The 22,378-nt window shown below is 48.8% G+C and overlaps 1 protein-coding gene across 1 annotated transcript; it reads right to left on the bottom strand.

Annotated features, from left to right (window-relative positions):
• Positions 1 to 4,062: 4,062 nt before the first annotated feature.
• Positions 4,063 to 21,956, bottom strand: UHRF1BP1 (UHRF1 binding protein 1; the record flags this gene model as incomplete). The annotated part of the gene is made up of 20 exons (XM_008945864.1): positions 4,063 to 4,188; positions 5,552 to 5,664; positions 6,224 to 6,332; positions 7,199 to 7,464; positions 8,413 to 8,560; positions 8,666 to 8,817; positions 9,348 to 9,541; positions 10,414 to 11,963; positions 12,628 to 12,824; positions 13,325 to 13,466; positions 14,235 to 14,377; positions 15,320 to 15,484; positions 16,004 to 16,090; positions 17,132 to 17,309; positions 18,468 to 18,638; positions 19,225 to 19,365; positions 19,790 to 19,979; positions 20,196 to 20,287; positions 20,772 to 20,810; positions 21,794 to 21,956. Coding segments are annotated over 20 exons (4,366 nt in total), but the record flags the coding sequence as incomplete, so codon positions are not given.
• Between the last annotated feature and the right edge of the window lie 422 nt (positions 21,957 to 22,378).

Below are 22,378 nucleotides of genomic sequence, written 5' to 3' on the forward strand. Positions count from 1 at the left end.
GCTGAAGTCTGGCTTGTGACCCCAGCACCAAGCAGGAGCCAACACCCCAAGACCTGGAGCCTTGGGCTCTTCTGCATCACCAGAGCAGGGACAGGCATGCTCAGGGGTGTATTCCCCCACCCAGGTCATCCTTTCTGCTGGCAGATGTGGTGTCTGTGAACAGAAGTGTCTTTTTTTTTTTGTACATTAAAGCTGTTCTTGTGTTCCCAGTCGTGCTGGGAAGCAGGAGTTGTGTAATGGTGTTGGTGTGACTCAGCAGGGGGAGAGCAACCTGATGATCTGTCCTGACCAACCCCAGCCTGTTCCCCCCTCGCCCGGGGCCTGTGCTGTCCCTGCAGTCATCACTTGTTGTTCTTCCCACAGCCAACTCCACGGAGCTGTCTGGGAAACAGCACAAGGAGGGAGGCAGAGGGACAAAAAAAAGACGGCGTGAGCCTGGGAGGAGGTTAACAAGTTTAATTCCTTTTCATGGTTCATAGAACCAATAAATGCATGAGTGGAAATATACTGCAACAAAGTCTGACACTGCCTAAACCTCCAATCCTCATCCAGACTCACCCACCTGGCTGTGCAGCCCCTGGCAGCAGGATTCTCCCACCAGGGAGGAGCTGCTGAGGCCACTGCTCTCCCTGGGGCAAAGGGGGGGAGTGACACAAAGGGTGGAGTTGGCTCACATCATAACACAAAGTCCTTAAATAAAAGACTCTTACAAAGTAAACTCTGCTAATGCTCCTCAGTGGAGAGAGGGAGGTTTTGTCCTGCACCTCTGTCCTGTGGAAGGACAGGGGGTTTGTTTTACAGTAACTTTTCACTGGAACTTGAAAACCCTTCCAATGGTTTGGTTGTTAAATAAACCCAGTTGACCTGAGCTGCTGGAGGAAGGAGTTTGCTGTGACCAGCCTGGCCCCAGCCCTGCCCAGTCTGTGCCCATGGGAGGCTGTGGTGAGGAGCTGTGTGATGCTGCAAGTCAAACCCTGTGCACCTTACTCCTGTCCCAGGCTGGCTGGAGACAAAGCTGGACAGCTACTGAAACAAAACCTCATCAACACTGGAAAGAGAAGAAAGAACCCTCCCATTTTCTAGCAATTAGCAAATAAGAAGTAAGAATTCACCTCAGGCAAGCATTCTCCCAGCTCTTGCTTCACACAGGAGGAGGGAGCAAGCACAGAAGCACAAAAGTTTGACTGAAGAAGGTTCCAGCCTCTGCCCATGTGGGCTCTGGGCAGCTGGTGATGGTGCTTTGAGTGAGCTGCTCACACACAGGCTGGTTTCACTGCCAGTCTGGAGACAGGGACACTCTGCTACCTCTTCTCTGGCTAGGAGAGCAGCTCATTTTCTCCAGGAGGTCACCTCAGAGCCCCTGCTCCTGCTGCTGAATTCTACACGAGGTGGTGGTGGGGAAGCCAACCCCTGCTGACACATCCAGAGTTCAAGTGCATCCTCCCCTCGAGGGCTGCCCGAGTACATTCCTCATCACAGCACCAAAATCTGTCCTGTCAAAGGCTGCACTGAGCAGGGGATGGGGCAGAGAAGGTGCTCCAGAGAAAGCAGCTGGGCTGTCCAACAGGGGTGAGGAGTGACCCTCTCCTGGGGAGGAGGGGGGATGAGCAGAGGTCACAGCACCCAGAGCTGGCCCAGCTCAGTGTGGGGTGAGGGTGAACCCTCCCCAGCTCAGCTCTGGTGCTTCTGCTGAGGGCAAAGCTCTTCCTCCCAACTCACTCCTGGCTGCTGCCTGCTCCAGAGGCTCTGGAAGGGAGGTTGGGCCCTCGCTGCTGCTGCCATGGCTGGTTGTAGGCACTGGTCAGTCAGGTCTTGGCAGAAATGCTGGACTCTGGAGGCACAGCCTGCCCCATGGCTCTGCCCAAACCTAGAGTGCAAGGACTCCAACAAGTGTTACTCAAAGGCACCTTCAGTCTAATGGAGTCAAAACACAGAACTGAGATCATGATCTCAGGAGTGAGAGTTGTTTTAATCACCATCCCTCTCTCCCATAGCCTCTTTGCTCAAGGTGAGAGCTAACAACCACAGGAATTCACTCCTGGCTCCCTGCAAACCACAGACCAAGGTGCCTCTGTACCCAGCCTGGTGCTGTCAACCCATCCCCACTTCCCCCAGAGCAAGAGAAGAGCTACAATGATTTCAGGAGCCTGAGAAGGGGAAGTTCAGCACCTGGGCAAAAGGGACAAGGATGTAAGAGCACGGTATGAAAACCAAACTCAACTCCCAAGTTACTTGCTTGCTCTTGTGTGGTTTCCAGGCCTCAAGTCATCGTGGCTTGTAAATCAGAGGCTGCCCCTGGCAGAGGGAGGAGGATTAAAATCTTGTGTTACTTAAGCTAAACGAGTTTCAGTGGAGCAATACTCAGACAGGAAAAAAAACCCAACACCTTAAATATAAAAAAATTCCATGAAGGAGAGTCACACATCTGCCACCTTTCCTAGCCCCTGTCTGGGCACCTACACAGCACCAAACGCCTCTGGGGAACTCCCCAGTGCAGCCTGAGATGAGCTAAACCCCAGCAAACCCTGCACAGAGGCTGTGCCAGGGGGAGGGGTGTTCCCAGGGGCTGGGAATCACACACCCTGGGCCAGCACACAGCAGGTTCTCCTCTGGAGCAGCAGAGCCCTTCCCAAGTGCCTCCTGCAGCTGCTTCCTCCTGCAGCACACCCACCCAGTATCCCAGCCCAGCCTGGACTGGGAGGGCACAGACTCCAGGTGCCAGCTATGCTTCAGGAGTGGCTCTGATCCTTGCAGTTCATAAATGACATTTCCTTTTCTGTTTTTTAGTGTTTACTTCAGACTTTACTCAGGTTATCCTTCCTTCCCCTCCACACTTGAGAGGCTATTTATAAATGAAGTCAGGGACTGACTACAGAGACAGTTTCCTCCTCAAGGAAGCAGCTCCAGGACAGATGAGAGTACAAACCACCCTCAGCCCAGCAGCTCCTGTTTCATCTCCAGCCCACAGAGAGCAGCTAACAGTGTCACCTCCATCCTGGTCAGCACCTTCTCCTGACCCACACACCCACATCCCTCTTGAAATTGAGACCAGGCAAGAGCTCTGTGCTAATAACACCACACAACTGTGTAGGGAGGCAAGCAGTGATCTCCCTGGCTCTCCCTCTCTCCACTGGTGAAACTGGCACACAATGGTTTGGGGACATCATGCACCCCAAAGAAAACACACAGGTCACCTCATTCTGTGACTTCACCAACTTCCTTCACTCCTGTTCTTTGAAAGCAAAACAAAAAGTTTAAACAGCACTTTGCAATGAAATTGGAGAATTCCTTTGTGTTTCTGCATCAGTAAAGCCAAATATGGTGGGATTGAGAGTGAACTAGACTGAGTCTAACATACCACTGCTTCTGGCTTGACACCACAAATAACTGGTGGAAAAAAGAAGTCTGAAAGAATTTCTTTACTACCCTGACCCTGTTCTTGAGGGAACAGTGAGCTGCAGCCCCTCACTGCACAGAGGGGAACCCCCCCTGCAGCTCCTGTGTTTGCTGGGACAGCACACGTGCTCCCAGGCCCCAGTGTGCAGGAACATTCCTACTCTGCCACTCCTGCTCTCATGATCTAACCAAGCTCCTCCTGCCACCTTCTCTGGCGTGCATGATTGAGCAAGAACACACTAAGGAAGGCTGAAATAAGCAGAAACCCCCCCACAGACCATCTCTAGATGTCACCTCAGAAGGTGAAGGCTGGAAGCACATCATCACTACCACCAGTGGATGAAGAGACAAGGGTGTCCCCCCAGCTTCTGACCTTTTGTTTGTAGGCTGACCATGGCCCTGGTACAGTGACAGAGGCAGCACCAAACTGCCAGGACAGAGGAAAGTGGCTGCAAACAGGTAACTCCTCCTTGTTCCTCTGCCAGACCTTCCCTCCTCCCTTCCTCCCCCCTTCAAGTCCCCTCTGCAGTCAGGGTTGGTTTCCATTCTTCGAGGCCATCAGGCTCCAGGAGCTTGACCCATTTAGCAGCAGTGTGATCCATGAGCTGCCCTAGTGCTGGTGGTGGCTCCAGTCCCCCGGAGCAGCTGCAGCCTGTGCCCTCACCATCAGAGCTGGAAGAGGGGATTGTACTTCCTAACCTCCTGCAGCAGGCGAGCCTTGTCCATGTTGGCTTCTGCGAGGGCTATTTTCATGGTATGAAGCTCCCTTTGCAGCTCTGGCACTTCCTTTAACTACAAGAGAAAGAGAACAAACCAAGCAGGAGTTTCCAGAGGGAAGCAGCAGGGCAGCTCTGCCTGCAGCCATCTGCTGGAAGGGGAAAACTGAAGCAGGAGCTTTTGGGATGAAGTACACAACGTGACACAACCACTGCCAGCCTGACCCAGTCTGAGCTGCAGGAGTAAGTCCCTGCCAACTGGTGCCTGCTGACTTGCATAGCTGTCATTAGAGCCAGCTCAGGCTGCCACTGGTGGCTGCTTAATGACTATTTTCTCCCAAGACTTCCCTTCACATTTCTAGGCATTGGAACAAGACGTGCAGTGGGCCAAGTCTTTTCCCTGCAGAGCAGCTAGCTGATTCTGGCTGAAGATAACCACACAAAGCAGGAAAAGAAAACCCCTAGGCTCTCATCTTCATTCTTATTTTACAAAGGGTCCTGATACACCTTTAAAGATGTGTTAAAATTAAGGTGCTAGCTGGAGCAAGCTGATGCCTGGCATGCCTATTGCTTGTCTCCAGGACCACAGTTAATTCTGTCCCCAAACACTGCCAGGGAGATCCCACCACAGCACAGTTTTTTTTCCCCTTGGGGTCTCAGAAACATTTTTCCCTCAAGAATTTAGCCTTTGCATTTGCCCCTAATAAGTTCAGTAACATCAGAAGATAAAGAGAAGCTACAACTAAAGCTAAACTGTGAGGCTTCTGTGCTCCAGTTTTAGTCAGGGCCCTGTTTGACAAGGTGCTGTGAAAGGGAAGAAGAGAAAATCTCTGCACTAAGCAGCAAAAAGAGAGGGGATAAATGATGTGTCACCAACTAATGAACAGAATCCAAAATCTCAGTCCAGTTCCATGTCTAGTCAGCCACATTCCTCCCCTCATATGTATTTTTCCATAGCAAGTGATCAATTTACCAAGTAGACTTGGCACCAAATAGAAAATACAATTAGAGAAGACTACACATTTAAAATGACACCAGTTATCTGAATTCCAGATGTATGGATCAAAATGGAAAGAAAGTTCAAGCTGAGCAGCAGAAACTAAGCAGTGTGAAACTCCCTGGCTGTAAGACTTGCTCTACCCTGACACAGCAGCTCCTGCTTTGTGGGAACCTCCCAATTCCCCTTTTTCTGACAAGGAACTGGACACAGTGGGAATCAGGAAAAAAGTCCCACAGGTATCTGAAAGGGAACAAGAGAGTTTATGCTGGGCAAGGTATCCTTACTGCTCAGAATGCCTGTAAAAGGAGGCACAGGCCTGTAAAAGGAGACACCACGCCCACCAGTAACTGCAAACACAGAAAGACAAGTCTGAGACTCAGCTTCCCAGCCTCCTGCCAGCTCTCTGGGTGTCCAGACAGAACAGGCAGCAGTGACTCACCTGCAGTCCACGTGTTCCTGCTGCTGGGGCTGCAGAGACACACTCAGCTGGGGCCTTCTGCTCCTGAACTGACACAGGTTTTTCCTGTTTTGGTGAGGCCTCCCCCTGAGGAGCTGGAAAGAAGCACAGAGAACATTCAGCTGTGGACATTTATATGACAGGATTCTCAGGACAAAAAGATTAACTTGAACTTTTTTTCCTCTTTTTTTTCCCTTCCTCTTTAAACAAGGAAAATAAAAGAAATATTCCCATTTTAAAATGGAGAGACTAATGGAAGAAGCAGTAATCTGTCCTGCCTGTGAGTTCAAGGAGACATCAGGCACAAATTCAGGCTGCCAGTAGACTGAGATATTAACCTTTTGCATCTGAGGTATGAAATTTCCTGCACAAACAAAACACCAGAAGCAGCAAGAACTAGAGAGACAGGAACACCTGCATCCAGAGATGAACACAGCAGAGCAGCCAGGGGACTCGGGTGCTTGCCTTGAAGATGATTTGCCTGTTCTGGCAGAACTGACTGCAGAGAACAGAGAGAGGGACTCCTCACATACCAGAGCCCATCCCTCCCAGCAGCAGCTCCTCCAGCAGCAGGCAGAGCAGAGCACTCTGCCCCCCAGCACAGCCTTAGGGGTGCCAGGGGGAGAACAGATGCAGTGTCCTGAGGCTGCTGACCTGTTAGGTAGAACACCCCATCGTCTCTGCGCTTCACGACGACGTGGTCCACTGCCAAGGTGATTGGAAGGGGGCCAGGGGAGGTGGGGTACACCCTGGGGCTGTCATCCTGAAAAACCACAAAGCAGAGGAGAGGTTAATTGCTGTGACAGCTCTGGTGACTCCACAAAGGATTCCCCTTGCCCCGGGCCTTCACAGGAGCAGAGCTACTGCCACCAGAGCTCACCAAGGTCACCCAGCACAGGGGGAAGCTTGGCTTCATAGCCAGGGCTGCAAGGGAGTCTTAAATCTGTGCAGAAAGCACCTCCACAGCTCAGAACCAAGTTCTGTCAAATCTAGAATAAAGAGGTTCAGGTGAGGCCTACAGCCATCACCCTGAAGGCTGCTCTCACAGTTGTCATTCTACAAATTCCCAGTTCAAGGCCCTCACCCATATTCCTTGGGCAAAAAAAGCCAATATCCCCAAATCTGGAGATTTTCATGATGCTGTGCACCAGCATTGGTTCCTGCTTGTCAGTGGAGCCAAAGCATTGCTTTGAAAAAGGTTTAAACAAGGACTTCTGTCAGTGACCCCTCCTAAATATCAGCCAGCTCTTATATGATATTTTTCATCTGTAGTTCTCTAAACGTTTACAGAAAAATGTCAACAATTCCCCATTTCACATGGGCACCTGGAGGAAGAGGCATTTCATTCTTTCCCTTGAGTCTGCAATACAGGTCACCAACAAAGTTGGGGAGACAATCAGAATGTCAGGCTTCCATTTCTCCACCATCTCATCACTCAACAATTCCATTGTGTTACTTGTTCATCCCCAAGGCAGCTTTTAGAAGCAAAACAAAACAGTGCCAGGAAAACAGGACCTGTACAGGGACCCACAGGAACCCCACAGCATCCTTCCCCAAGCAGCATCTTGCAGGTGAGCTGTGCCCAGGCTGCCATCCTGGGGGCAATCTCTGGTTCCCCCATACACTCACCTTCAACGTGATTTTGGCATCCACAACTTCTATCTCCATGGGGATCACCTCTGGAATTATTTCATCCTCAAGGAAGGGGCCCAGGTTGGTGAGGGAGGACATGAAGAGCTCTGCTGTGTAGCTGTGGAGCAGCATGTGAAGGAAGCCATTCTGCACAGCCAGAGGTGAGTGCTCAGCAGCACTGGGTCCCACCTCCAGACGCAGGCACACTTCTGGCTGGGGCTTGCTAGCTTCAGGGCCTGGAGGCTTCTCTACACCTGGATCTCCTAGAGCTAGAGCAGAATGGTCTCATTACAGAAGACAGCATCAGTATAAACTCAGAACAGGCATCGTGAAAAGCCCTTTACTGTCCAGACACAGAGTGGAGCCAAGCTGACAATGACAGCAGCCTGAAATCATCCTTCACATGAAACAAACCCCAATTTCAAACAACTAAGAGCCACACCACAGGAACTAACACCAGAGCTGGGCCATGTAAGCCCCCAGACCCATCCCTCTCTCTCTCTCACCATCTCAGCACACTTTAAAACCAGCCTTTGTGCTGCAGATACACGAGTTGACCTCAGTCTCCGACATCACCTCATCTCCTAGTCCACTTTGCCCTCTCGTGGCCACAGCCAGAACTGTGATGTGAAGGATCAGCAGGCCAAGAACTGCTTGAAGTTTTGGGTTGTAGTTGCTTGGTTTTTTGTTGTTGTTGTTGGTTTTGGTTTGTTTGGTTTTTTTTTACTTGGTTTGGGTCTTTTTTTGGTGGTGGCTTTTATTTGGTTGTTGTTTTTTTTTTATTCTCATTTAGTCCTCTTTTTTGATGGGTTTTCTTTGATCAAAAAAAATCAAACCCTACCCCAGAAGCACTATTCTCAGAGCAGGAATAATTTCAGGGTTTCCCTAGATAGCTTTATTCATTCTTTTAATGAATTTAATGCATTCTAGGAGCCATTAAAATAAAATCTCATTCAATGGTTACTAGGCACCACAGAACTGGTATAGAGTACATTGGAAAACATCTTTCAAACACCAGACTTGAAGCACTGACAGGAAGATTCTTAGCAGCCACATTCCCCCCCACACAAGCTGTATTTAACCCTAACCACACAAAACATTAATCCTGAAGTACCAGTTCACATGGAACACTCCCTGAGAGTCACCAGTACAAAAGCCATTCATAAAAGCAGAGCTATAAAAGCAGCAGACTCCAGGAGGCTGTGTCTTACCCAGATAGCCACGTAGATACTGCCACATCCCCACGTTGTTCAGCTGCTCTGGGACCATGTTTGTTACTTGTAGAGCAAGGGACATGTCATCACCTCGTGCCTCCAGTCCACAGTTCACCTCGTTCATCTTCAACACAAGGACAGAGACCTGAAACAACAAGTGACAAGCTCACTTATAAACCAAACCCAACTGCCCAGCTGGCTTCCAGACTGACCCAGAGACAAGGTGACAGGGAGGAGGAACCCAACGGACCAGCTGCAGGCTGGGGTCTTCACTCTGGGAGGTTGAGCTGTTTATTTCAGGAGACACTCCACCCTCCTCCTCTGCCATCAGGCTTCCTCTGCTGCCTGAGTTGTTGTGGAGCTGAGGAAGGTGCCCTGGGTGAAGAGGGTCCAGGCTGGGTTCTGAAAGGGAAAGAACAACAATTCAATTCTTCCTCTTTTTCTGTTTTTAGGTAGTACTGATTTCACTATCTGCCTGAGCTTGTGGGCCATCAGCCTGGGCCATCCTCTGGGGAACTCTCTCCAGCTCCCTGGATGAATTTAAGGAATACAGAGCTGAAGTGAAAGATGTCCACTGAAAGGCTCAGTGCACCCTACTCCCCACCAGCCCCTGCTAAACCCTTCCTAGATGCCATGACCCACCCACCCACCTGCACACGTTCACAGTCCTTGCTCTAGTACAGCCAAATCCTTCACAACACCCCTGTGACAGGGTCACCCTTGCACTCATTTACACCCCTCACCTCAGAGACAAGGCACCTAACCAAGCACAAAGAGCCACTGTGGGGGAACTGCTCACACCCTTCAACAAGAAGGGCTGCCCCAAGCAAATCCCACGGGAGGGCAGAGTGACCCAGCTGCCCGTGGCAGGGAACTGTTCAGCAGTGTGAAGTGAGAGCTGGGGGCAGAGGCTGGAGCCAAATGCTCCTTACCAGAGTCGGTGAGCAGCACGAAGCCCTCGCTGCCCTCGCTGTCCACAGACAGCCCGTCCTCGGGGCCACTCCCCTCCGCCGGCGCCTCCAGGGAGTGCTGGGAGCAGGTCCTCTGCATGGAGAGGAAACGCATCCGGGCGCTGCTGCCCCCTCCCGGAGTCACGGCTCCCTCCTCTGCTCTGGGCACGGAATCCCTGTCCAAAAAAAAAACAGGGATACAAGCAGCTTCGCCTCCAGATTATACAGATAGTGGGCTGGAATCTGAACACTTGAAAATCAGACTCAAGTGTACTTAGACTGTGCCCAAGAGATGAAGATGTGACCTCTCTCTAACCCAAATGATACTGATAGAAAGCCAGCAGTGTGCTGCTCTTGTAGCCAAGGTGGCCAATGGTCTCCTGGGGTGCATTAAGAACAGTGTGAGCAGCAGGCCAAGAGAGGGTCTCCTCTCCCTCTAAATCTGCCCCAGTGAGGCCACTTCTGGAGTACTGGGTCCAGTGCTGGGTTCCCCAGTTCAAGAGAGACATGGAGCTACTGGAGAGAGTCTAGTGGAGTCTACAAAGATGTTGATGGGCCTGGAGCATCTCTGTGCCAGGCCAGGCTGAGAGCCCTGGGGCTGTTCAGCTGGAGAGGAGAAGCCTCAGAGGGGATCTGATCAATGCTGAGCAAGAGCTAAAGGGCCCCGGGGGGCAAGAGGCTGGGGCCAGACTCTGGTCAGTGGTGCCCAGGGACAGGACAAGGGGCAACAGGCACCAAATGAAACCCAGGAGGTTCCACCTGAGCAGGAGGAGAAACTTCTTTGGTGTGAGGGTGCAGAGCCTGGAGCAGCTGCCCAGAGAGGCTGTGGGGTCTCCTGCTCTGGAGAGATCCCAAACCCGCCTGGCTGTGACCCTGGGCACCCTGCTGTGGGTGGGCTGCTGGGGCAGGGGATTGGATGGGATGATCCCCAGAGGTCCCTTCTAGCCCCACCCATCTGGGATGCTGTGAAAGGGAGCAGCCAGGCTGTTTCCCCCCTGTCCCACGTGCTTTGCTGCTGCTGTTGTGAATCCCAGGAGGACCCACTCACTTGGCTGGGGGGAGAGAGAGCATTTTCTGCATGGTGGAGGTCATCTTCTCCCGGCTCAGGCTCAGAGCATCTTTTGTTAGAGACATGGCTTCTTTGGTGAGGTCCATAGTCACATGCAGAGCTTCCTTCGTGGCATCCTTTGTGATATGCAGTGCACTAGACAACTCCACCTCTATGTTCTTCAGAGGGATGAGCTCTGCCTGGCCATTGAGCGTGATGCTTCCCCTGCCCAAGGGCTGTGAGTCTGAGGCTGGGCTAGAAGGGAGGGCAGGAGGGCTCTGAGGATGGCTACTGGTCTCTTCTGGTCTCTCTGCAGCCAGGGCCTCCACAGCTTCACGTGCCTCCTCTATCAAACCTTTCTCCTCTATGCTCTTACTCCGTGGAGCTGTGCTCAGAGCTCCATCACTTGCAGATCTTGGGAGTCTCTCCAGTGACGTGCTGGTTAAACTGGTCCCTGTGTTTTCAATCCCACTGTCCTCTGGGACCTCTGAAGTACTGCATACTCCCTTCTCAGAACTGCTCTCTGACTTCAGCTCCTTCTCCTCTGCTGCCAGCCCCTCCTTGCTGTCTGAAGGGGAGAGCTCAGACTCGATCAGGCTCGTTGTGTCCGAGTCCAGGGATCTGGGTTCCAGGACAGCTCCTGGTGTGGGGTTCATGAGCAGGGCCACTTCAGCACTGTGGAACAGAACTCCTACACAAGCAGACACAGGGTGCAGAGGAGACCCTGTCACTTCCTGGGTATCCTGGGCCAGCTGCTCCTGTAGTGTTTGCAGAACTTCTTTCATCCTCAGCAGCACCAAGTACTGGTAGTGGTTGAGTCGAACCTTGACATGAACAGAGGAAGACACAAGAATATGGATATCAGCAGAAGCTTCCAGCTCTTTATTATCTACTCCATCATCAATTTCAGAGTCAGATTCTCCCAAGATGTCCATTGTCTCAGGGACCTTGTAGATGTTCTTCAGATCCTGGTCAGTCTTTGATCTCTGACAAACCCCATGTTCTCTGGCAAGGTTCTCCTTCTTGGAGTTGTTGCTAAAGCTGGCAGAAGGCTTGATTTTCAACTCTGAGGAAGCCAGTTCCTGTCGTTTAGACAGCTGAGCTTGGCCCCATCTCTTGGGAAGGCAGGCCCAAATGGAAAGGGGAAAAGGGTCAATAAAGCTAACAGCTCTGCCCTTGGAGCTTTCAGCCCCCTCAAAGTCCAGGGAAAGCTCAGTGAAATTCAGAGACCACAGATCTTCAGAGGCAGAGGTTTTCTGCAGGAGCTGGGGAGAGCCTGGATGCTTCTGAGCCCTACCATCCACCTCGTACGCGTGGCGCAAGAAAAGGGTGTGGAGGAGGCTGAAGTTGTCCTGAGACCTTGGGAACTTGGTGTAGCTGGAGTGGAAGAACTCTGAGCTGGCGAATCTACGGAAGAGGCTCTGGAGGTCCTGGCAGGTGCAGGAGGGAGCGTGGCGGGTGTTGGTGGCAGTCAGCTCTGAGGTGCAAATGCAGAGTGCCTGCGGCCGATCCCGGTGCTCAGAGACTTTCTTCTCCACGGGGATGTTAAGCTGCACAGAGGAGAAAGATGGTACAGGTCAGGTGGTGAGAGGGGAAATGAACAGGGGTTTGTCTTGGCCATTTACAGGGAAGGAACTTTACTCTCCATCTATCCTTATCTGAAAAATTGAATCAGATTTCCAAACTGGGGAAAAGGAATTGGACACAAAGGAATTTATACTGAATTTTATTTCAGGTTCTTTTACCATCCATGGCTTATGTAGCAGCTCAACTTAAAACATCCATTTTGATCTTTCTCTGCCAAAACTTCTGATACTTTCAGGCCTTTAAAAACAAAACTGCTCCCAAAACTGCTAACAAGGGTAGTCAATGACAAAAACCACAGAATGCCAGCACAGCAGGAACAGTGTGAGAGTCAAAGTGGTTCCCAAAGGCCAGGAAACAACTTTGGACTACTTGAACCATCAATTTCTCCTTGAAACCATTTTGACAAACACTGACTTGCCTCCCTACTTTGGACTAGAACATAAACACTCGTTCTACTGCCCACAGATCAAACCAAAACTAACTCAAGTGGCACACAGAAGAAAGTTCAAGAAAGACAGAGTTTGTTTTCTCATTCTGGACTCCAGCCACGTCCTGGGCTCACGTTCCTTCCCCAAGAGGGAGGGAAGAGGACACTGAACACTGGGGAGGGAAGGGGAGGAATGGTACCTTCAGCCGGAAGCCATCCAGTCGAACATCAACATGCTCATCATGCTTGCCTGAGTCCTCCAGATGCCTGTAGATGGCTTTGAACTGCTCCAAGCTGCGATAAAGATCCAGACAGAAGAGGTTTATCCAGAGCACACTTGCTGTATCCAGGGTCAGAATCAGGCCATTCAGCTGTATGTACAGGTTTGGGCATGGAACTAGAACGAAACAGAATCAAGACAGATTAATCATAGCCAAAAAGGCACTTGGGGTGGTCCACAGCTTGGTGTATAACTGCACAGACAACACTGAGGCAGAGGGCTTTAACTCCCACTGCAAGACAGATCTCTTGAGGAAAGGGAGAAGCTGTGGTGCAGCAGAGCAGTGAGGTGCTCCAGGACCCACATCAAACCGTCTGCAGAGCACCCAAAGCACCCTACAGTCCTACTCCAGAGTCATCAATACAGCAGAACCCTCAGACTCAGGCAAACAGCAGCTCCCTCGAGACATTCTGCAAGCACAACTTCGTGTGGTGCAAAATGTGGAGGCAAATTCTACCCCACTTTCCCCAAGAAAAAAAAAAATCAAAGAAATTTAAACATCAGAAAACAAAAATAGACACCCAGAGAATATGTAACAGTTAACACACCTAAAGAATTAAGAGTTGACTGATTCTTTAGGGAACTTATGAAAGAAGGTGCTAACCTTGGTGTATTACCTGGAAAGTCCTGATTGTCTGGGAAGTAATACTCTGTGAATTCAATATGGATTGCAGAGATCTGATCAGGAAGTTTGAACAATTTTCTGCTACATGAAACCAAGGTGGAGGGTTTCTTACTTTGCTGACCAGCTGTAGAAACCTGGAAACACAACAGTATGCAGCTGTGCAGGATTCAGGTTCAGCAAAACACTGTCCCAGTAACCCTGTAGTCTCCTGTGTTCAATCCACCTCATTTACACATCAAACATATTCTGCTTTCAAGTAAAAATAAAACTTTTTCTGCCTCCTAATGTTGTCAACTCCTCTCCTTTGAAGGAATTTAGTTATGTCTCTTGTCACTGCTAGTATGAGCCATGACAACTAGAATTAGGTGACATGAACTAAGAGAACTGAAATCTATTGTAGCTTTCTTCAAGACTAACACACTGATAAGTTCTTTATAGTATCTGGAACTGATGATGCTCTTGCAATGATTACAGGGATATGGGTGTAGGGCCTGATCCAGTGTAGTGATGCTTCCTGCTCTGAGTCAGAGTGTGAGGGAAGACTCCTCCCTCCTCTGTCAATAATCCATAACCTCCCTAACTTCACAAATGCATGAAATCCTTTATCTTGGGCCTGCCTAATGCAAGTTCAAATGTGAAGAGTGCAGAACCTCTGTGGTTAGGCAGTTTCCTCTGAACAGGAAAATTATCAGCAGTTCACACTTGGTTTAAAAATGTCACATGCAACATCATAACAGCATTTGGGTTCTCTGGGTTTAGTTCTGTCTTGGCCGACACGAGATTCACCAGACCTATCAAGCATAACAGATGAAGTTTCTTTTTTAAAAACAAGATGCACATCTGCAGGTGTGCTCAGATCCCTGCCTGGTGGACATCTAGGTCATATGTGCTCAGATCCCTACCTGGTGGACATCCAGGTCATCCACTCGAACCACCACACAGCTGGAGCGGAGCCGGGTCCAGGGCGGGTGTCGGAGTCGGGGCAAACTCGTGGGAGGTCCACGGCCCTTCTCTAAGGGACTCTTGTGAGGACTTGATGAAGTATCTGTGGGGAAGGAAAAGCAGAACCAGCAGGGTTTACTCATCACTTCTGCAGTGAACTTCAGCATCAGTACCAACACCTATGTGCTTACAGAGCAGAATTAACAACCTCAAAATTAGAAGGGCACAGCTAGGCAGGGGAAAAAAGATGACACCTAGGACTTCTGAAGGAAGAACACTGTGAAAGATGAGTCTGCTCTGTAGCAAGAGAACACACTCTTCAGCCACACTTTAAGCATATAATTTACTCCTTATCACTCACTTGTGGAAAAACTGGGATTGTTTAGCCTGGAGAAGAGGAGGCTGAAGGGAGACATTGCTGCTCTGAAAGAAGGTTGTAGCAAGGTGGGTGTTGGTCTCTTATCTCATGAACTTCATTCAGAAATTAGAGGACAAAAAATGCTATGTAACAAATGTATATTGCAGAACCCACTGCAGAGTGCATGATTCTTCAGTGGCAAGGTGCTGGTCGAGGGGGTACAGAAAAGAAATGGGCTCAAGTTGCCCCAGGGGAGGTTTCAATTGGGCATTAGGAGGAATTTCTTCCCTCCAGGAGTGGTGAGACATTGGCCCAGGCTGCCCAGGGAGGTGCTGGAGTCCCCATGCCTGGAGGGGTTCAAAAAACATCTGGACGTGGTTCTTCAGGACATGGTTTAGTCATGGGAGTGTTGGGTTGATGGTTGGACTTGATGATCTTAAGAGTTTTTTTCCAACCTTAATGATTCTGTGAAATAACCCAGGAAAGTGGCAAGTGCAGCTTGTCCATGCCTGCTGCAGTTATTCCAGGGGGACAGCCACTTTTCTTTGCCATTGAATTAATTATTTTTAGTGTGCTACAAATTTCTGCACCAACAAACCTGGACCCTGCTAGACTGGGAGAAGTCAGTAGAGATGCTGTTGGATTGAGGAAAATTGTTACCATCCCCTGCTTTACTGGGAGTTTTACCTGGTTTCCTTTTGAAAGGAGAAAGTGGAGTCTTGGCAAATGCAGGGTCCATTTCTTCATAATGCTTCTCAATCTTGCTTTGAAATTCACTGACCAGCTTCTTTGCCCACTGCCCCCGTGTTTCCATGGCTTCACTGTACCTCACCCAATGCTTGCAGGCATCTCCTGCAGGAGAGCAAACATCCTGGCTTTAGAAATGCAGCTCCTGGATACTCACAACCTCCCCGTGCCCCTCAAATCTAGACAGGATTCCTCTTTATTGATATCACATCTGGAACACACAATATGCAGCACACGAAGTGCTTGTGAAACAAGTGCAGGCTTTCACACAGGGCTGGTCCTACCAGCCACTGTTCCAAACTCAAGTGTTGTGAAGAACACCAAGGCCACCCCCTTTCCTGATACTCCAGTTAACCACAAACAGATTTGCTCCTGGGATACATCCTATAACCCTTCCAAATCTATTAGGCACACCTAAGAACCAGATCCACAGCTTAAACAACTGATAAGGAATCCCAAGTTTCAACTTGATGTCTTTACAATAGATGGCAGCTTATTCCTCTGAATTCCCAAGCCCTCTGTGTAGCTTTTCTCCCAGTCCTGCCTGAAGCCATGTAGCATCATTGTGCTTCAAATTCTTTTTTCATTCCCAGCCTCAAGCTGGGAGCTCACACACTCCCCTACCTGCCCTGTGGAAAGGATAATAGTCAAAAGCCATCCTCCTGAAGGTCAGCTGTATGGCACCTCCCAGCATCCCATGCTTCAGAGAGCCTGTGGGAACCAGAACAAAGGAAACCACAGTCAGCTCTGCAATCCAAGTCCTGAGCCAGGGGAATTCAGAACAACATTGCTTTGATGGCCATCCCTGATTGTCACTGAGGCCAGTATTAGGGGATCATCTTTTAGAAAGCTGCATCAAAATCTCATCCTACGTAAGGAAAAGTACAATTAAAAGTACAAAGTAACAGGCCAACAGTTTATATGGTGAGAACCAGACCTAGAATCTCAAATAGCAAAATGCAAGGTCCCATTGCACTCCAGGCCCCTATCAATTACATTTCCCACTACAGCAGCCAGCACTTGTGTTTCCAACACTTGCTGGTAGGGCCAGTAAATACAGACAACAAAACTGAGCTAAGATGTTGGTAACAGCAGCTCAGGAGACAGTGACACACAGACCAATTAAAAAATGCTTGGAACAGTGATGGATGCAGTAAGAGAATTTTTTTTTAAGGGAAGATGTCTAAAAACAAACAGTTCAACTTGGATCAGACATGGCTGTGCAGAAAGAGAGAAAGAGAGGTACACTTGCCTCTTGCCTCAAAAGAGAAAGAAGCACAGAAGTAGATCTCAGCAAGGGGGAGCTAGGAGTAAAGCAGACACTAGGTGGCAAAGCCTTGCTTGAAAAGGACACTGCAGGCAGGGGAATGGTTTGTCAAAGGGGGCAAAGAATCCTTGGAGTTTGCTGCTGTGAACATCCCAAACACTGCTGAAACAAACACTTTCTCACCAAGTGGAACAGTCACACTTTATCAGATTGTTCCTAGAGCATGTCCTCCATCCCTTCAGCTAGGTCACCAGCAATCATGTCCCCAGATGGACTTGCCTATCTTTGTCCTGTGGAGCCAAGAAAGGCTTTCCCATACCGAGTTCAGACACACAGAACTGTTTCTCCACCCATCTGAACAACTGCCTATTGCCAGGAAATAGCAGGAAGATGAAAGATGATTATTTTCAAGAGGAAAACTCTCTGTCAAGACAGAAACCTGCTGGGTGGATCAGTGTCTTCCCCTGGAAGCTGCTCTCAGTTACCTGACTCTCGTGTGTGGCTGTCATCGCAGATGTGCAGGTCCAGGCGTGAGATGAGGAGGTGATAGGATGACTCCTTCATGTCATGCTTATCAAAGTACTGGCCAATGCTGCTTGCATTTGGGCTGACTCCAAAGGGCTGAGACCAGGACTGCTGGGTACTTGGAGGAGGTGGTGTGATCTATCAGAGAGAGACAAGCTTGGTAAGAACTAACAGGAAGCTGAAAAAATAGAGAGGTTATAACATAATTAAAACCAACTCCTGCAATCTTCCAGACTGCACGGCATCAATTCACAGAAATTCAATTTAGAGTCCAGAAATCTGGATCCTTTCCTATGTTCTCATGAGCAAAACTCTTTGTCTGTGGTTCTGCCTCATCTACATCAAGCTACTGATCACTTACCTTGAAATACACTTTAAGACTGCTGGACAAAAAGGGCTGAATATTTCTGATCCCCCCTTTTCTGTAATCTCACAGCACTGTGTGCATAGTCCTCCTCCTCCCCCAGAGCTTCCACCAGCTCCCCAGAGCAGTGATATTCCCCTTCCCTCATCCTTCCTTCAGAAAACATCTCATGTGCTCTGCCCCATGTATTTATTCTGCAACACTCATCAAACAGTTACTGAGCACAGCGTTTGGAAAACAAAGAGTGGTGAGGGAAGCTCAAGGTTACTGGCAGAAGCAGCTGTTGTAAGGTTCTCAGACACTGCTAAGCTAACCAAAGAGCAACTGCAAAAGTCCATCAGCAACTGCAAAAATCCATCAGCAACTGCTAAAGTCCAGTGGCTCTCTCCAGAGTATTCTGAAGAAGAAAACAAACCCAAACACCACCAGTGAATTGGATGCTGATGTTTTCCCTTGAGCATCACAGCTCTCTCTGACTTTATGTCACTATTTATGATACCACAGCCCCTTCCCCCAGGGGAGGCCTATGCAGACTGTCATTCAGAGGCAGAAGATTCTTTCTAGAACATATTTAGTGCTTATTCCCACATCCAGTCTTCCTGGGACCCTCTGCAACTGCCCATGTGCAAGCCAAATGTGGAAAGCCATACAGCTTAACACCCTTATTCCCCTGCCATCAGGCAGAACCTAGCCTGTGACAACCTATGAACATCCTCTAGTGCTTCTTGGCAATGAACCCAACTCCTCCATTGCTTTGTTACCCACTAACACAACAACCCACATGATGGAGACCACAGCAGGTAAGCCTGCTGGTTCCTGTCAGGGAGATACTCTGTGAGCAAGGGTTGGATGCCACACAAACAGAAACTGGCTCCTTCACCTTGTCTTCTCCTTTTTCCTGGCAGACCAACATCAAATCACAGCTTGCTCACCTGTACAGACTCTGGTGCCAAGCTTTTCCTCTGCTGGGCAGACTTCTCCATGGCTTCACTCAGAGACTCTGCATATTTCATCATGGCCTTCAGCTGAGAGTCTGTCAGCACCCAGAGCAGGTCATCGAGGAGAAACATCAGCTTAGATGCCACCACATTGCAGTCTTTGGTCTGAAAGAGCAAGGAGCAGTCAGGGACTTTAACAATTGCAACCATCTAGATACATTCTTCAGAATACAAAAAAAAATGTAGCAGAAACAAGAGATGCTGCTCTGAAACTTGTCTGAGAGAAAAGTTAATCTGGTGGATGTCTACAGTAACTCCTCTGGAAGGTAAGCAGCCAAAGCTATCTCCTCTTTAGGAGTCAATTGCTCACTGGTTTAAAAAAGAAACAAAAAGCAAAAGTAAAACAAAGAGATGTTTTAACTTATTTTTTTTAAATCAAATTTCCATTGGCAGCTAAATTGAGGCTATCAGGCTTTAATCTCCCAATAAAGGGATGACAGGTCTCCTTGGGATGTTCAAACAGATGGAAAAACTTCTTCCATACATGTCACCCCTGCCCAGGAAATAAACTGCTGAAGTTTATTGTGTAAGAACACAGCTGCCTCCAACAGAAAACACAGAGTGAGCCAGCACCTCTGCTCAGCATTTGTGAAGGAAAAGAATGGTTGCTGAGGAATGTGGAAGGAAATACACGTCACCACTGGACCTGGCAGTGAGACTGTACCCTGCAAAGTACAGAGGAAACTCTCACCCTTCTCTTAAGGGAGATCTGGATCCTGCCCTGGTTGGTAATGAGTCTCAGGGGAGTAGTAACAGGATCCTGATCACCATTGTCAGTGGCATCTGCTTCTATCCGAAGTGTCTGCCAGGTGAGCTCTTTGAATGTCAAAACCTAACGAGGGGAAAAACAGGAAAATCATGAGATTGTCAATAACTTCAGGGATTAAAATAAATGCTTAGAAAACGTGGAGTGAAACAAGGTCACAGAAAATAATTTAACATGCTTTTCTTCTGTGATCCCAGTCCAAAACTAAGATTGTGCCCCAAGTAACATCTAACCCCATCTCTCACACCAAGTTTTAATTCAGACAAACCACAGGGGTGCATTGAGAGCTTCTCCAATTTTATTCCCTCAGATCAGAGGAGCTCAGAGGAAGCTCTGAACCCGTCAGCTCTCAGCCACCCCATTCCAGCAGACGATGGGCAAGCTCACTGAAGCTCCCCACCACCACTGTATGAGAATTCCAGAGGATGGGGGTAGCATGAGTGCTGCTCTGTGGTGCACGTGGGACAGGCAACACCAGAGGGCTCTTTACCTCTCCTCTCTGTGGGTCAGTGATGCGGGTGAGTCGCAAGTCACTCTGCTGCCAGTTGGGGTTGACACTGTAGCCTTGGAGCTGCCATAGCTCAAAGGAAGCATGAAAGGCCTTGGAGTGGATCTTGATGGTGATGGAATTGACAACAATAAACATCCCCTCCACGACCTTCTCAGCAAAGCCATATTCACTGCAAAGAGAAGATCCCTCAAAGTCACCACCTGTGACAACAGAAGGCCCAGCAGAGGTGAGAGACTCTGAGACACACTGAGAGACTCAGATTTATAAGGGATATGGGAGGCACATAACCCTTAGTGCAGAATGGCCAATGGTCAGCTATTGAGAGCAATGGCCACCAACAGCCCAGCAGCAAGTCAGAAAGAAACCAGAGGGCTCAGGGGCTCACCTCTGCCCTGCAGCAAGAGCAATGGGAGACTGCCCATTGGGTGGCCGAGGCTCTTCACATGTTCTCATCTCCACCTCCACTTTATCCAGGTACTGTAAGGACAGGACATGGGAGCAGTAAATACAAGACCAAGACTCAAGCTCAACCTACCAGCCTTAGGCCTGAGACTCTAGGGCAGAGATAATCAAGCTCTGGAGCCTCTCAACCCTCCAAGAGTCCCCTGTGGTAAAGCTGTCACACCAGCAGTGCCAGGACTGTTGGCTAATCTGAATCCCCAGAAACATGAAGGGGAGGAGGAAATAAAAACCAGGCACAAGGCTGCCTTGGGTTTCACTAAGAGCTCAGCCCAGCTCCATCCTGCAGCAAAATGTGGGTCTTGTGGGAACTGACTCATCACCAACCATGACTGTTCTCAGCACTCCCCTTCCCCTGTGTGCTAAGGACCTAGACAATTTGGGCCAAATGAAAATTTGAGCATGCACTTCACAGTTTCCCTTTGCAGAATTTTCCTCAATTAGGAGAGATTAAAAAAACAAGCAAGGAAAATAAAGGAATAAGCAAGGGAGGGAACATTACCAGGCAGATGGGGTGTGTTTTCAGCTTCGTCCACTGGATCTGAAACAATAAGGTTGAGGTTAGAGGAGTTATTTTGGCATTGGAAAGTTTGAGAAATTGCAGGAAATCTTTTGAGCCCAAAGTCTGAACCCCATTTCTCTGTGGAATGACCACAGTGACAAACTATCATGTCTCACTGTATCCAGGTCAAACAGGCTCACCCAGACAAGTGAAAAGACATTCCAGCCACAAGACCTATAAATCCAGCTTAGCTTTTGGATCTCACATGTCACCACGAGTAACAGATATTCTGCAGGTCAAATTCTCATTTGTCATATTCCTTTACAGAGAATGTCCTTGTCCTTAACGAATTTACAATCAATTGCTGCTGTTACTGGAAGGTAACACCCAGGTAAGATTGGAGTTTCTTTTAAAGAAAAAGGCACAAACCAGAAAGATCCATTTTATTTCCTTACAGCAACACTTGTTCTGCACTTCTCGTAGGAGGGAGAACAAATGTTTGTTACTAAATTAAGCAGATCTGACTCTAAAACCAGAGTGGATCAGATGAGTAAGACAGGCTCATTTTTACTGTCTCTTGGCAGAGTAGAACCATATTTCTTTTATAGCAAAGTCTCTTTGATATATTAAAAGCTTCTGTGTTCATGTAATGCAACTATGGCTAGTACCAACTGAGATTAAACTATCTGGCAACTCACATCAAATGAAAGAAATATTTTTTTTTCTCCAAAAAGCACACGAAGGAAGAATTTGGAAAAGAGTTCAGTGTGCCCAGAGAGGCTGTGGAGTCTCCTGCTCTGGAGAGATCCCAAACCTGCCTGGCTGTGACCCTGGGCACCCTGCTGTGGGGGAGCTGCTGGAGCAGGGGGTTTGGACGAGGTGATCTCCAGAGGCCCCTTCCAACCCCACCATGCTGGGATTCTGGGATGTTTCTTCATCAGAAATTCCCAAATGACAGACAGAAGGAGGCAGCAGAAGGCCCCACTGCGTGCAGGGGCACAAGCACAGCCTCCTCTGCTCACCCTGATAGATGCCTTGTTGCAGTAGACCCGAGTGATGGCGAGCCACGTGGGCAGCTCCAGCACATTCTGCAGCACCTCTTCATCCAGCTCCAGGTTGGTCAGCTGCCCCTGCCCTTTCAGCGTGCTCAGGTTGATTTTGTCTGGAGAGAGATTCTTGGTAAACCTACAAGAGAAGAGGAGACTCTAAAAACAATGCCCAGCAAAGCTGCTGCAGCTCAGGGAGCCTTTCATTTAAAGTATAAAAGTCATCTTGCTGTGTTGTTAAACTCTGACATTTTTAAACCCAGAGTATATGGGTTACTCCAGGAAAAAAAAGTGTCTTTGCACTTTGACATTTGAAGGACTATTTGGGTGTCGTTTTAAATCAAATTCAGGTTTGAGAAACTCAAAATTCCTTCAAAAGCACTGGGAACCTGGAACAGAGCAAACTGCCCTGGGACAAAGGAAACCAAAACCCAGCTGCAACAGGTCAGCAGTTTTACTCCCCCAAGAAGTGCCATATTGGCAGTGAAATATTTAATTATCTAGATTCTTTTGGAAGTTTTTGACACAGAGGAATAAAGAATCATTCATAAATAACTGTTA

The sequence above is a fragment of the Merops nubicus genome, unplaced genomic scaffold (assembly GCF_000691845.1).
Source record: "Merops nubicus isolate BGI_N331 unplaced genomic scaffold, ASM69184v1 scaffold928, whole genome shotgun sequence".
NCBI classification, from domain to species: domain Eukaryota; kingdom Metazoa; phylum Chordata; class Aves; order Coraciiformes; family Meropidae; genus Merops; species Merops nubicus.